Consider the following 16,139-nt stretch of genomic DNA (forward strand, 5'->3'; position numbering starts at 1 on the left):
ACATTGTGAGTGCATTTTCGCATCCCCATTGACTTCTATGGGGACCTTTGATGCACTAAAAGCAGTAAAATTGAGCTTGTACTGTCTTTTACGCGCATGTGAATGGCTTATATTTACTATATTTTGCACGCGCAAATACATCCGTTGGGAAGCCGGACCAATCAAGAGTGCTACAGATTTTCTCGCGGCTATATCGCATCGCCTGTGTGAAAGAGGCCTTAAAAAGTGCTGGATTTTGTCACCGAGGACAGAAGTGTCTGGTGCCTGTTTTCCTCTTCAATCCCTTTCCACGACCATTAAGACATTCCACAACCCCATTGCCTTTGAGCAGTTCAGTTCCTCTGCAGAGGGGAGTCCTGAACTGGTTCCAGCCATCCAATAGAAAAGGTGGTGGGACCAAACATTATGCCCCCCCCCCCCTCCATGGGCCCCATAGCAGCCTCATGGTATGTATGCCCTTGTGTATGAAGAAAGTAGTCATTTTCAGACTACTTTAAGGTACCTTTACACAGGATAACTGTCGGGCACACCTGACAGCCGTCCCAACAACTATTGCTCCTCTGCTTTCACTGCAAACAGGCAGTTATTTAACCCTTTCCAATCCAATTTGTATTCTGGTTTTCCTAGGGGGCTTATTCTTTTTCTGCTGTTATACAACGGCGCTATATGTTGGCTAATGCTAGTACTGCATGAGGTGATATGTTGGATATGCTCCAACAGCAGAGAGGCTGGCAATATACAGTAAGAGAACCCCGACGGATGTCTTCCAACATCAGAGCTGTAAAATATAATGTCTTCAGAGGTCAGATAGTGGATTGGAAAGGGTTAAAGATTGAAGGATGTTAGGTCTGCACACCCCCAGAGCACCAAGCCTCAGCACAGACGCAGGGCAGCATTCACACAAACGCCAGATGCACACACACAATGCACACTGAAAACCAGAGGTAGGACTGCGTACAGAAATCACGGGCAGACATAAGATATCCCAACTCTAACGGAACAACCACCATGTGAAACTTGCCTGCAAGCAGGGTGATCATCCCAATAAGGATGGCCCTGCGCTGGAACCCAGGGACTTGCATGCAACACAGAACAGGACTGTTCATACACCTTGTCTGGCACCTGCACAGACCCAATGAACACAACACTGTTTACATACATGTCTGGCCACCTGTACAGACATGCACCACACATCATGCATAAAAGCAAAACCCTAGGGTGACAGAGAAACCCAACACAGAAACCGCACTCTGAGTTCACATGCATACAGATAACCCATAGCTAGCGCAAGTGTCCTCACACCAAGGGAAAAGAGTCAGACATTGTACTGACCTACAGGGAACAGTGTCAGGCATCACCCATCTGACACACACATAAGACATCTGGAGGTCGCACCTGTAGAAGGTAAGGGGAGAGGGCATCTGTATATAATACAGACAGGGACTACAGGTGTCCAGACCGTCCTCAGGGAAGGTGAGAGACACTACAGACTAGACATGCATAACATAGCTCAGAGAGGGATTAACAAAAAATGCATAAACAGAATAAAATGACCAGCATTCTCTGGCAAGAGACGCTGGTATTTATGTGCAGCAGTCGAGCAAAAACACACTGGCCCTGTAGACTAAAGCCCCGGGATCAGTGCGAGTAACTGCTACCGAGTCTTGGCAACCAGAGGTCATGGGAGCCGGATTGGATCCGTGAGGGGAGATCAAATTACTTACCTAATGCCGCCGGCGATGTACCCTGACAGGATCTTTATTCACAGACCTTTCCCCGACTTCTGTGCACATGTCCTTGTCAGCAAAATGGCGGACAAAAGCGCAGAAGCTGGGGAGGGCCGAGGAAATTAAACATCTCCTTGCTTCTGGCTACTAAAGGTAGCCAAGAAGCTGGAGCAGTGACTGAGGGCCACGGTCACATGATCGCCATTATCCAATTGATAAGTAAAAAAAAAGATATAAAGTTTCATCTCCCCTCACCAATGCGATCGGTCAGGGAAGATGAAACTTCTTACAAGAGGCCTCCGCATTTGAACCTGAACACGATTATCCTCCATGGACCCTCATGGCTTCGACGCATTCGCCTACAGGCAACATGGTAGATGCTTGTGCAGAAGCTGTGAAAGGTCACAGGATATTTAAAATCTCCTTGCTTCTGGCTACCAAAGGTAGTCAAGAGCCTGCAGCAGTGACTAGAGGCCTCGTGGAGTGGTCCCCAGTCACGTGATCGCCATTATCCAATGGTATAAAAAGGTAGCCATCTCACACGACTGGATAGAAATTGCTGATTCCGCATGCGTTTGATCTGCGGTAAGCCGCGGATCAATCAAATGCACTGGATCACACAATTCTGCTCTAATTAGCAGGTCAGAATTACGTAATCCACTCAAAGAAAATAAAACGCAGCATGTTCTATTTTACCGCAGATATACCCACAGACCATAGGCAATTACATTGTGTACAGGCTGCGGGTACCCTTGTCATTACTAAGTGACGATGTGGAAAATAAACAAACAAAAATGTGTAGTGTGCATGACCGCTTGTGTGAGTACGCAGTTATATACAGTACATTACGCGGCCGTACGTAGGGCCACAGCCAGGGTCACAGCTGGGATCCTCTATGGACCTCTGCAAGCGGATTCCACATTCGGCCATGTGAGCCCGTCATTATTCAGACTGCTACCTGTAATGCGTAATTTACAAGAAGCCCCGGGAACGCTCGCCTTCCTGCTGTTCCAGTAGCAGCTTGTTGAGCGCCTTCTGTGTAAGACCGCCGCACTGCAGCAAGCTTACAAAGCCTCACAGAGCTCCACTTTTTACACTCCATCTCTGCTGCTGAAGTCAAGAAATACCCCCCAAAAAGTGTTGGGTTTGCAGCAAGCATGGGAGGAGGAATACTCAGTTTTATTGCCCCATCTGTCCATCCCAACCAGGCCTCTGTAATTACCTGTCTTCAGACATCCCACACAGTTTACATTATTACCTTTATCTAAGATTTAGGGAACACCAAAAAAGAAGTGGGGGGGGGGGGGGGTTCTTTTTAGGGAATCAACTTTTTTCTGCGCAAGTGAGCAATGGGGCCTGGAATTTATTCAATTGTGCCCTGCAATCCAACGGGTGTTCCCTCCATTATAGGCCTTGCCATAGGTCCTGTAAGTAGATTAGGGCCACAATGGGTATGTTTCTGAACACAGGACAAACAGGGGTATCTATTTTGGATGGCAAGTCTTCATTCGTATGTGTGCTATACAAAAAAAATGTTTTTAAAATGACACAATTACAAAAAAAATGAAAATCGCACTTTTTTCCTTCTGCTTTGATTAGATTCATTCAAAAACTGTGGGGTCAAAATATGCAGTACAACTAGATGAACTCATTTAGGGGTCTAGTTTTCCAAATGGCGTCCTTCTATTGGCTCCGTATCGAAACGCTGCCCCAATGCAGGCATTGCAAGAGGGCAGCATTTTGAAATTGAAAAAACAAAACACGACGCATGTCCATGATGTTAGATTCCCAGATATGTGCAGTGCATACTCAACCCATACGCATTCTCTGCTGGCAGAGCGAAAGGGAGACCCACGCCGTTTTATGTATTTGCCTGTGCACATAAGCCCTAACGCAGGATACTCTTGAGAACTTGCAGTACTGTGAAAAAGTTTTAGGCAGGTGTGGAAAAAATGCTACAAACTAAGTGCTTTAAAAAAATAGAAGTGTTAATAGTTTATTTTGGAGAACTATCAAAATGTAAAGTGAATGAACAAAAGAGAAATGTAAATCAAATCAATGTTTGCTGTAACTGCCTTTATTCTTCTAGATACATTTGCACACAGTTTTTGAAGGATCTTCTGTGGATGTAGGCTTGCTTGAATCCTTCTATCTTCTCATGTAATCCCAGATAGACTGGATACTGCTGAGATCAGGCTCTGTGCAGCCATATCATCACTTCCAGGACTCCCTGTTCTTCCAGTACTCCTGAAGATGGTTCTTAATGACATTGCCTGGATGTTTGGGGTCGTTGTCCGACTGCAGAAGATTTTTGAAAAACATATTTACTCTGCAGTATTTTGTGCCTAAAACTTTTATACAGTACTGTAGATCTTCCTCCAGAAGATTGTGATAGAAGTGAATTCTGTTGTATTTGTATTTCGTGGCTTTCGTCATAAGTTGAAGTCAATGATAATTGTTTAGCTACTGTATTTTTGTTATAGGCCACTCATCACAATGAGCACCAAATATATATATTAGAGATGAGCGAGCGTACTCGGAAAAGCACTACTCGCTCGAGTAATTTGCTTTATCCGAGTATCGCTGTGCTCGGGTCTAAAGATTTGGGTGCCGCTGCGGCTGACAGGTGAGTCGCAGCGGGGAGCAGGGGAGAGCGGGCGGGAGAGAGGGAGAGAAAGATCTTACCTCCGTTCCTCCCCGCTCTCCCCTGCAGCTCCCCGCTCCGTGCCGGCACCCAAATCTTCAGGGACGAGCACAGCGATACTCGGATAAAGCAAATTACTCGAGCGAGTAGTGCTTTTCCGAGTACGCTCGCTCATCTCTAATATATATACATCAGAGTAATAGCAATCTGGCCTTATGTGGAAATCCTTAGTTTACCCGGTATAGTCATGTTACCGCTATATGTTTTACCATATATTCATTCATTGTAATGTCAAAAATACACACTAAGAGGACTGCTTCCACAATGTATTATGCTTATCAGACAAAATAAAGTATAACATCACATCACATATCTTTGTACTATTGTTGGAACATGCATTCTCAAAAGCTTTATTTAATGAGATGTAAATTTAGATGGAAAATTAGTTTTTATTGACATATAATACATATTAAATTAGAAAATCGAAGGTAAAATCAATTTACAGTAGATTAGATTGAAAAAAAAACAAGTCTAATTATTGTAAACAGTGGCAGACCCTCTAAAATGTGCCCCATTACACATAGTTGGCGGAGACATATTACCGATTCCTGACAATGAAGACTAGTACGATAATGAATTTGTAGAGTGACATTTGCTCTAAATGATAAAAATGCAAAGAGGAAATTGGGCCTGTTGGCTAAAGTTGGCACGAGCGTATGTGCATTTGGGCGCGCATGCTTCATTTTTTTTTTTTTCCCACAACTGAAACATGCAGGTAAAAATCCCACATCTGACCAAACCCAGTGAAATGAATATGTTCTATTCACTTCGTATTGCGCATGCAAATTTTGCACACACATACGCCCGGTTGAATCTAGCCTTTGAAGAAACAATAGTGGATTATTTATTAATACTGGTGTATAATGTTTGCGGTTCACCATTCCCGAGTGCAGATAATAAATAATTCTGGATTATTTGGTTCACTGTGATTAGATGGGAGTGGAAAAACTAAACACTAGTATTAATATGGATGTACTATAGATTAGTACATACAATATCCAGGTGGTTGCATTCATTTGCTTTTTTTTGTTATTACTTTTAAACCACAAGCACAAACAATATCCGCAGTCCATTTATGAACCCCTAATCATACTGTGTACTTGCATTGCATATATTTTCTCTTGTCACTATATAACTGCTGAACAGATCTTTGGAGAGAAATTGAAATCTACATCTTGATTAGTATGATGACTAATGATTACAAGTAGTTAAAGGGGTTTCCCAGGACTCAAAAGTTTTTTTTTATTGACATGAAATGTAAAATTAAGGAAAAAGAGATACTCACCTCCTTGAGTGTTTCACTGTCAGTGCCGGAGCCCCAGTGCTGAACCACTTTAAACCCAGAAGAAGTCAGCTGTAGTCAAGTGCCATTCAGTGTGTGTGTAACTGCTCAGCCAATCACAGGTTTCAATGGCCATGGCAGAATCACTTTTGAAACCTGTGATTGGCTAAGTGGTCAAGTGTAAACTGAACAGCACGTGACTTCCAGCCATTCTATTCTAGGTTCGAAGTGGATGGGGAGCAGGACTCCAGTGCTGGATGGGGAACTACTGGAGGGGGTATACCTTTTTTCTTTTACATTTCACAGCCATAAAAAATTTTTTAACCAAATTCAAGTTTGTCAAAAGAAAGAAAGTTACACTAATCTTGAAGAGCATTTTTGCAAACTGTGTTAGCGTCCATGCGTAGCATAGCACAGCACAGCAAAGCCATGTTCATGGTCCTTGTACAGCAGCATATGTAGTCCCAAAAGGTCAGCGTCATGAATCCATAGACATTCCATGTGCCTCTATTTGGTGCCTACAACTGGTCCATATTCTACCCTAGAAGCAATACATGTAATGAATTATGCCACATTGGTTTTACTCACAGATTTCATATGAATACATGTACAGTAGCAGTCAAAAGCTGGGACACACCTTAATTCCATGGTTTTTTTCTTTCTACATTGTATATTGATATTGGAGATAGGAAATCTATGGGGTGTAACCATGTAAAGCCTTTCTGGAATTTTCACCATAAATAGAATTTTTATTTAAAAAATACCTTTTCATTATGAGGTATTCAAATGATGCTGTGAATAATGTTAATAAATACGGGTATATTGATAAAATAAATAAATGTATTCATTATTTTACATATTATATTGTGAAGAATATTACACATTTCAGGAACTTTTCCTCTCCTGGAATAGCTAGATATGCCGAGCTCCATGGAGAGTAGTACAGAAGCTGCGGTTCTATATTCGTGTACTTATTACAGTGTATACCTTATCATTTTATTGAATGGGCCTGAGGAAGATGGTAAGTCATGTTCATGTGGCCCTGTCACTTCTGCATGACATTCCTATTGTTTTAGGTCTACTGCAGCATGACATTATTGCAACTACTCAAAGCCTAAATCCGTGAAGTCGCCAATATAGTCCGGACTAGGTTCCTATTTTATAGAGGTTCTCTGAGCTCTACAAACATGTCTGTTGAAGTAAATACTTACACTCCCCAAAAGTAACAATCCTGCAGAGTCTTCCCCTAGATTTTTAGCTTGTGCTAGTCCTCAGTTATTCCTACTGGGAAAATATGAATAAATGGACAGCAGGGTATTGCCATTTGCCTTGTTAATGGGTCATGTCCCTACACACTATGACACTAATTAGTGTTGACTGTATAGTCACATGCCCTGTTGACAAGGGGAATGGCAACACCCAGTTGTCAGTTTATTCATAACTTGCCAAGAGGAATAACAGAGGGATAGAAAAATTTAGAGCTATAAGAAAAAATGTTTCTATATCGCTTAAGGTCATTTTATACTAGCGTTTTTGCTTTTCGTCTAGCTGTTCCGTTGTGGGAGGAGGGAAATGGAAAGAAAACATTTCAGTTTTCCTGCCCATAGAAATGCATTGAAGATGAAGGCCTTCAGTTTCAATCGGTTTCTGAATTTCCTGTCTCCGTTCCCTTTTTACACAGACTGCTGCACTTATGTTTCTCGTTCAAAAAAGGGGACAAAAATGGATGTTTTGTTTTTTTTACATTAAAGTCAAGGGCAGACTGAAAAAAAAAGGAAAGCAATCGATTTTCATTCGCTTTTCCTTTTCTGTTTTTGTAGGAGGTTTTATTTCAGAGCAAGTGTAGAGGGGAGAAGACAAAATAATGGGAAGGAGGGAGGAGGAGAAGATAAACAAGCCAAGCCGTACAAAAAAACATCCGTTTAAAATTCTGAAAAATGAAAGTGAAACAGGAATGACCAGAAAGCACACTTCACTTTTGTTTGGAAGGCTCCGCCATTTAGCAGAAAGAATGCTTTCTGTTCATTTCTGTTCCACTTCATTTTTGTACACTTCCATTTTTTTGTAAAACAGGATCCCGTGAAAAAACACATGTATGAAATCAGTCAGCATCCTGATTGTAGTAAATTGTAATGTGTTTAGATGTAATAAATGTAAAAGATAAAAAATTAAAATCGAAATTAATTTCTCACGAGATTAAGGCCGGCTGCACACGGCAGGGACGAATTCCGCATGCGGAATCTTGCAGCAGAATCCGGCCCTGGAAACAGCGGCATCCGCGCGTACCTGCTGGCTTTTGTTTTCATCTATGCTGCGTCCACATCGCAAGCCATTGGACATGCGCAGTACAGATTTTTTTTTTTCAATCTCCTGCTTTTCCCGTGGAACCCGCGACCTTTTTGCAATTACATTACGGAAGGGCCACAGATAAGACGCCTTCCATTGACTTCAATGGAAGCCCTCCACATGGAATCTGCATAAAGATGGAGTATGCTGCGATTTTTCCTTGCTTGCGGAAACCACAAGTGGTGAACGAATCAATTTGCCATGGCATGCTATGGGCACGATTTGCTGCGGATTCCGCAGCAAATATCCGTTCATCAGCAAGAGCCCTTACTTGTATATAGGCTATAGATTAGATTAGGTCTGTCTGCAATAGATTTGTTATCCCATAAATCCACAGCTTGAAGGTTCAGATTTCGTTTCTATATTAGCTACGGAATAAAGGAAAATGATTACTGTGAATAAATTGTCTTCCACAAAAAAAGATACAAATGATAATGTATACAATGAGCGGCGGAGGAGTTTTGTCATTCTCTATATGAAGCTTTTACACTGTCCTTCCTGAAATACATACAGTATATTTACAGTGTTAATTTTTTGGCAATTTCATGGAAATTTAGTATTGTAAAGATCAAAATATAATGAGTGGTGGCATGATTCCAACATTAAAAAGCATAAGAAAATCTACAACTTCTTTTCTACAATATTCAGAAGAGCTTGTAATAGAAGATCATCTCTATGCTTGTAGGCCTTGTTTTTATAGAACCGATCGATATAGTCATTGTATAATGTGTTCTCTCTGTCATTTACATCTGACTGTTTGCTTATTTTATCCAGAGCATAGTAATAATGATATTTAGGAATTTCAGTCTGTTCCTTTTCATGTGAAGCTGCTTCTTTGTCGAAGGCGTTCTTCAGAAGACGTAGCACAGCTTCTGATTTCGCTGCTTCTGCTACTTCCTCGCTCCCTGCGGAAGCTGTTGGTTCTGCTGTCGTTAGTTTTTCTATACCGGAGTCCTGAAATGAAATGGTTGGTTAATTTGTGGTGGTTAATGGTACATCAGTGTATTGGTATTTTATAGATATGGCTTATCATTTATTTCTTACACTGCCTCTTAGCTATAGCATATTAGTATAGGGCTACTTCCAGGTTCCTATAATAGCCAATCAAAAGGGGTGGTCTGAGATATTGAAAAAACCTTCTCAGGGAAGGAAATGTGTTAACATAACAAACGATGCTATACTTATAAACTGCGAACTACCATTACATAACGATATTTACTAGAGATGAGCGAACATACTCGTTTAGGACATTTACTCGATCGAGCATCGCTTTTTTCGAGTAACTGCCTACTTGGGTGAAAAGATTCGGGGGGCGCCGGGGGGTAGCAGGGGGAAAGAGGTGGGAGCTCTCTCTCTCTCTCTCCCCCTCCTCCACTCCCCACCCACACCCCCCGCTCATCCCCGGCGCCCCCCGAATCTTTTCGCCCAAATAGGCAGTTACTCGAAAAAAGCGATGCTCAATCAAGTAATTGCTCTAAACGAGCACGTTCGCTCATCTCTAATATTTACATTTCTGAGATTATGCCTTTACATGTGTTGTATACTGCATTGCCTTGAAGGTGATGTCCTAAGTGTAGTACAGTAGAGAGAGGGATAGAACAGCCCAGTGACTCAGCTTCTCGCAGCTACAACCAATCAGCACTAAGCAGTGGGAAGAGCAACATTTTCTTTAAAAGTTCTTTTAACCTTCTAGAAAGTTCACAGAATAGTGTAGTGCAAACTAGTAAGCTGGTTTAACCCCTTTGTGACCAGGCTATTTGGTGTCTTTAGGACCAAGCACTTTTCATTGTTGCATTGCAAGAGCGATAACTCGTTGACACAGCCGTATGAGGGCTTATTAATGGGGGATGAGTTGTATATTGTAATAACATCACTCTCGGGTAAATATTGTGTGTTGTAGAACTTTTATTTATTTTTTGCGAGAAGATGGAAACAATATCGCCCATTGTTTTCAATGGGGCCTGTGGAAGCAGCGCCGACCCCATTGCAAACAATGGCAGAACTCAGCGATCCTCTGCTGTGACTGTAACAGCTGTGGCGGGGATGAATGGAATCCCTGCAGTGATGCGAGGCTGTTTTCAGATGAAAACACCTCACATCCACAGGTTTCACATGGATGGCGAGGACAATATCAGGCCATGAATCATGGACTGATATTGCCCTCGCCAGTGTGAAGGAGCCCTTAGGGAGATTCAAGCATTGGGGAGACAGAGATGGAGAGATGGAGATGGGTGGGGTGAGGGGAAGAGGGGGAGAGAGGGAGATGGATACACACCTGCACACTTTCATACACACTTCCATACACATACGCATGCACATATGTGCACAAATACTCATGCCCGCACACACCTGCTCACATGCACACACATACACACTTGCATACACACAAACACACACATACATTCAAACATACACATGCAAACGCGCATAGACATGCACACTTGCATAAACACACATGCATGCACACAAACACAGTCATGCACACACATATACGAGGGGGTGCTGATAAGTCTTTGGCTTTGTGTTCTTTTTTTGTTTCTATGGTAACAAATGTTACATCACATGAAAGCCTTAGGTGTTTAATATATGTTTTCAAAATTTTGTGTTTGTAGTTTATGACAACAGTGATCTCGGCACGCGGGAAAACAAAATGGCGGAGTGTAAGGTGATATTCACAGCAAATGAGAGCAGAAGAGTGATACAATTCTTGTTTCTGCAAGGAAAGTCCGCGAAGGATATTCATGGTGATATGTCGCAGACATTGGGGGATCAATGCCCTTCATATTCTACAGTTAAGAACTGGGTTGCCAAATTTAAAACGGGCCACTTCAGCACCAATGATGAGGAACGTCCTGGATGACCGAGAGAGGTTGTTGTTCTGGAGATCGTCGATGCTGTGCACAACCTAATACTGGAGAATCAGCCAATTTCAGCTAAAGGAATAGCAAACATCATGGGGATTTCTCGTGAACATGTTTGTGTCATTATCCATGAGCATTTGAACATGAAGAAGCTATCTGCAAAGTGGGTCCCCAAATGTCTGACAACAGATCAGAAAAGCATGCGAGTAAAAACTTCCCGGTCCATTGGTCAGCGTTTCTGGACTGATAAAAACTTCCTGAATCGACTGGCCACTATGGATGAGACCTGGATTTATTTGTATGACCCTGAAACCAAGGAGCAGTCAGAAGAGTGGAGGCACAGTGGTTCTCCTCGCCCAAAGACGTTCAGGGTGCAAAAATCAGCCACTGAGGTGATGGCGTCTGTGTTCTGGGATAAGGAGGGCGTGCTGCTAGTGGACTACCTTCAAAATGGTTCCACCATCAATGCAAGGTATTACATTGAACTTTTGGACGAATTGAAGGCAGCTCTGAAGGCCAAAAAGTGCAGCAAGCTGTCCAAAGGAATCTTGTTCCTGCAAGACAACGCTTCCGCTCACACTGCACAAGCAACCATGGCAAAACTGGTGGAGCTAGGCTTCCAACTGGTTGACCACCCACCTTATTCACCAGATCTAGCTCCCTCTAACTATCATCTATTTCCAAACCTGAAGAAACACCTCAAGGGTACCAAATTTTACACCATTTCTGATGCCATGGCTGCTACGGATGACTGGTTTGAGGCACAACCGAAATCCTTTTTTTTGCAAGGCTTACAGAACTTGGAATACCGATGTAAGAAGTGTGTTGACATCAGTGGAGAGTATGTGGAATAAATGTACAGTTTCATCTTCCTATCTCGTTTCTTTCTGGGTAAAGCCAAAGATTTATCAGCACTCCCTCGTATATTAAAATAATCAGTTCTTAAAACATTTTCAACCATTTTTCCAAACATCGGGTCAATCTAGTTATAAAAGGTAAAACAATGGGTGAACATTTACTGCATGTAACAGTCCTTCTATAAGTGTAGCTTACACATCACAAAGTGATTACGTACCTCTAGAAGTTTTAACACTTGTTCCGCACCTCTTCGATCATTCTGGACAATATTGTAGGACGTATACACTCTGGGATGAGTCATGTGATCTGGACGGGTTGATGTTCCATGCATAATCAACTTCCAACTAACAATTCTTCCTTCGTTTTGCTTTCTTCCAGACTATATAGTGTAGAAAATATAAAAGTATATTTATATTTTGGCTGACAAACAGGATTATTACAATTTCCAACAGAAGATTGAAGCACAACACCGCATCGTGAGAACTAGAGATGAGCGAGCATACTCGCTAAGGCAAACTACTCAAGTGAGTAGTGCCTTATTTGAATACCTGCCCGCTCGTCTCTAAAGATTCGGCTGCCGGCGCGGGTGACAGGTGAGTTGCAGCAGTGAGCGGACAGGTACTCGAATAAAGCACTACTCGCTTGAGTAGTTTGCCTTAGAGAGTATGCTCGCTCATCTCTAGTGAGAACGTCTCACGTACTGCAGTCAATGGAACAATTCTTTCTAATTTTACTACATCTTTGTACTTCGTACCTCATCAGTAATCTTCACAGTCCATGTTCCTGCTGGGTCTTCCCCCCAGGTGTGGACAGACATAAAAGCCCAATTTTTAAAACCATTAGTAGACAGATCTCTCTCTCGTTCAGTCAAAAGAACAGTTTTGGTTCCTGCATGAAAAAAGATTGATTAGAGTAATATGCAGGAATATAATAATGTTTATTCATTGAGGTAACATTCACTTCTTCATCTCCATGGATTGAATTAGAAATAGATTCATTTTGCCTGTTATATGAATTTACTTTATAGATATAATAAATCCTATTACCTGGCGATAGAGGTGCAACTTAACTCTCCTGGGTTGAAAAATGTGTAGCAAGCCCCCCCCTATTGTGTATTATTTATGAAACTAATGGCTCCTTATGTGGTAGATGGGCCGTAAGCTACCAGAGGCACCACGATCCAAGAGTAACTGTTACCTGTGCACCTCTATAGCTACACCCTGGTAAGAGAACATCTGTATCTTCCTGGGTTTATCATTTGTGACACATGGCCAACTTCTGTTGTTTAATGAGTGGTGTAATAACAGAAATGTTCAGTTTTGAAAAGCACTAATGGCAGGTCAAATTAGACGGGATGTGCTCATCAAGCCTTTCATACCAGCCCTATTCTGCTACATGGTTGGTTTGTGACTAGAGATGAGCGAGTATACTTGCTAAAGGCAATTGCTTGAGCAAGCATTGTCTTTAGCGAGTACCTGCCCGCTCGAGACAGAAGGTTCGGGTGCCGGCACGGGGGAGCGGTGAGTAGCGACAGTCAGCAGGAGGGAGCAGGGGGAGAGAGAGATCTCCCCTCCGTTCCTCCCCGTTCTCCCCCGCAGCTCCCTGCCCGCCGCCGGCACCCAAACCTTCAGTCTCGAGCGGGCAGGTACTCCCTAAAGGCAATGCTCGCTCGAGTATACTCGCTCATCTCTAATTGTGACACCCATAGATTTGTTTTGTGAGTTACCTGATGGTGACGTTAGTGTGATATGAAGATCTCCCCGGCGGGAATATTCAATGGTAACCTCAAACTGCATGTGCTCTAGAGACATGATGAAGTTGTCTTGCCCTTCACAAGCTCTTGTAGGAATTTCAATAGTAATTTCATCTTCTGATTTTAAAATTCTGTAAAATAAGATTTTATTGTGAATTATATTTCTTATATTTGAATAATTATGTAATAAACCACAAATATAACACATTTGAAAGAAGATTAAAAATGATTTTGCACATTGACTAAGTAGTAATACAACCCATAATTCTTATTGATGTATCTGTTCTAAAATATGTACTGTAGCTGGTTTTCAGTTGCATGTCCAAAGTTAGTCAGCAATTCTGTTACTTAGATGCTTTGCATGCAAACGTCTTCCTGTATAGAGATAAATGAAGTGATGGCATCCATACATTGCCACCACTCCATCCATTCGCTGATACTCAGGGGCACCATTCTTGGGATTCAAGCCTATCAGATTCCACCAAACAATGATCTACTATTATGTGGATAGGGAATAAGATATAATTTTGCTACAGTCTCTTTAAATCACACATTTGACGATGTAGTCATCTATGAGTCGTGTGTGTCACTAAGGAAATGTATATTGTACTATGGTAAAACATATATGACTGTTTCTAAAGAGGATTTCCAGGAAAAACGGTTTCTAAACTTTAATCTGAACTTGAAACTAACTGATTTAACCCTTATCCATAAATATCTCATTTTGTCTACAGCAATAAGACTTTATTACAATGATAAGCAGCATATAACTATTGGGGGTTGCATACAGACCATGGAGCCTGAGGCTACTTAAGAGATCCCTCTGCCCCATATGAAAAAACTAGTAATTATCAGGAAATTATAGCACCAGTGTTTCTGGTGGCGCAATGCACCACACAGCTCTGCTACATGCATGTCACACACACAGTTCTGCTACATGTACATCACATACAGCTCTGCTGCATATATTTTTCATCCCATCCAACAGGGATCACAACCAGCACAGCAGAGTCCTGCGCACACTGATCATCCCCCTGGTCATGTGACCCAGACTCCTCCCACACAGGTAACTGATCACATGGTGGTATCATCAGAGGTCCTGTAAGCACACGGCTGCTGTCCGGCTCTACAGCTTTTTAATAAAGTTCAGAACCCTGGTGACTGATTCCATGATGGTGGCTTCTTTACATGTAACTGACACAGTCATTCACCTACAGATAGGTGGTCGTTATTCTGAAGCAACTGAGGCCACAGGGGAAAAAATGAATAGGGGCTCACCTCACCAGCAGTGCCTCCAGTACAGGGGAAAAAACAATATCTGTTTCCCAGCGGGAGCTCCGTCCTCAGATGGCCGTTGGCAACCAGCTATACTTCATGAGAGAAACTGTAGATATGGAGGAGGGCTTCAACCATTAAAAACAACATCTTTATTAATTAAAACGCATACATCTTACAGGTAAACGCTGAACGCGTTTCGGCCAGACAGTGGCCTTTGTCAACAGATGGATGCGTTTTAATCAATAAAGTTTTTGTTTTTAATGGTTGAAGTCCTTCTCCATATCTACAGTTTCTCTCATGAGGCCACAGGGGGTTTGTAGGGAATGTAGTCTGCCCGTAATCTGCACCGAGATCGATTTCTATCACCTATCCACAGAATGTTATAAAAGTCCGAGTGTCGGGGATCTCATCTCTTCTACGAATCCCAAGAATGGTGGTATTGTGTACACCTCTCCTCCTCACTGTGGGTTCACTGCACCCCCTGCAGTGAGGAGAAGTTTAAATAAAGTGTCTGTCGAGTATGTGCGGTGCGACTCCATTCATCTTCAGTGGGGATTTCTGAGCACATGTTCTCGGCTATTTCTGTCAGCCCCTCTGAAATAAGTGGAACGGCAGCCGCCAATCCTCAGCCATCACCCCATTTTGTCTGTATGTCACTGCAGGGGGTACAGCAAACATGCAGTGAAGAGGAGAGGGGGACACAAGACCCCAGTCTTGGAACAATGGGGGTCTCAGAAGTGGGACCTCCCCAGATTAGACTTTTATCACCGATCCACAGAATAGTTGATAAAAGTCGATTTTGGGATAACACTTTTAAGGATTTTATGCTAAGTCCAGAAGCTTCAAGTTACCCCTCTGGCAATGGGCAGGTATTTCACTTGGCTCTAGACTAGGCTTACATGACATGACCTGTGGATTATGGTGGTTGTCACTAATTTAAACCACAAGAGATCCACTAGCAAGTATGTTGACTGCAGGGGATCTAAATCTCACAAGAGGCAATTCTTTATTGTATATGTCAGTTGGCCCAAAAAATATATATACACTTCAAAAGGGGTTATCTATGCCCTTTTTTTAAAATCCAAATTGAACTATAGTGACAATATGTAGTATTATCTTGTCTCTAAGGGTGTCAGAAGTCGCACTATTGCTAAAGCCATTATGTGGCTGTCAGGAGACTCAAAGAAAATGGCAGAGATACGCTTGATTATCCCTGTAGATACTATAACCAATGTTGTTCGTTGAGCGATGAGCGATCACCTTGCGCTCCGAGTGGGGTATACAGAAGACAAGCAGGGCCGCTTGTCTTCTGCATCCAGCTGTTCTCTGC

At 42.4% G+C, this 16,139-nt stretch overlaps 1 protein-coding gene across 1 annotated transcript in view; it reads right to left on the reverse strand.

Moving 5' to 3' along the window:
- Positions 1–4,589: 4,589 nt before the first annotated feature.
- The window catches only part of PCSK1 (proprotein convertase subtilisin/kexin type 1), a 57,900-nt gene continuing 46,350 nt past the window's right edge, over positions 4,590–16,139 (reverse strand). Inside the window, exons 11-14 of the mRNA XM_066603010.1 lie at positions 13,505–13,662; positions 12,533–12,666; positions 11,996–12,157; positions 4,590–9,013 (exon numbers count right to left, since the gene is read on the reverse strand). Of these exons, the coding sequence (XP_066459107.1) occupies positions 8,681–9,013; positions 11,996–12,157; positions 12,533–12,666; positions 13,505–13,662 (787 nt within the window). The 3' untranslated portion in view covers positions 4,590–8,680. The remainder of the gene's footprint in view (positions 9,014–11,995; positions 12,158–12,532; positions 12,667–13,504; positions 13,663–16,139) is intronic.

The sequence above is a fragment of the Eleutherodactylus coqui genome, chromosome 5, assembly GCF_035609145.1.
Source record: "Eleutherodactylus coqui strain aEleCoq1 chromosome 5, aEleCoq1.hap1, whole genome shotgun sequence".
In the NCBI taxonomy this organism is placed as follows: Eukaryota; Metazoa; Chordata; class Amphibia; order Anura; family Eleutherodactylidae; genus Eleutherodactylus; species Eleutherodactylus coqui.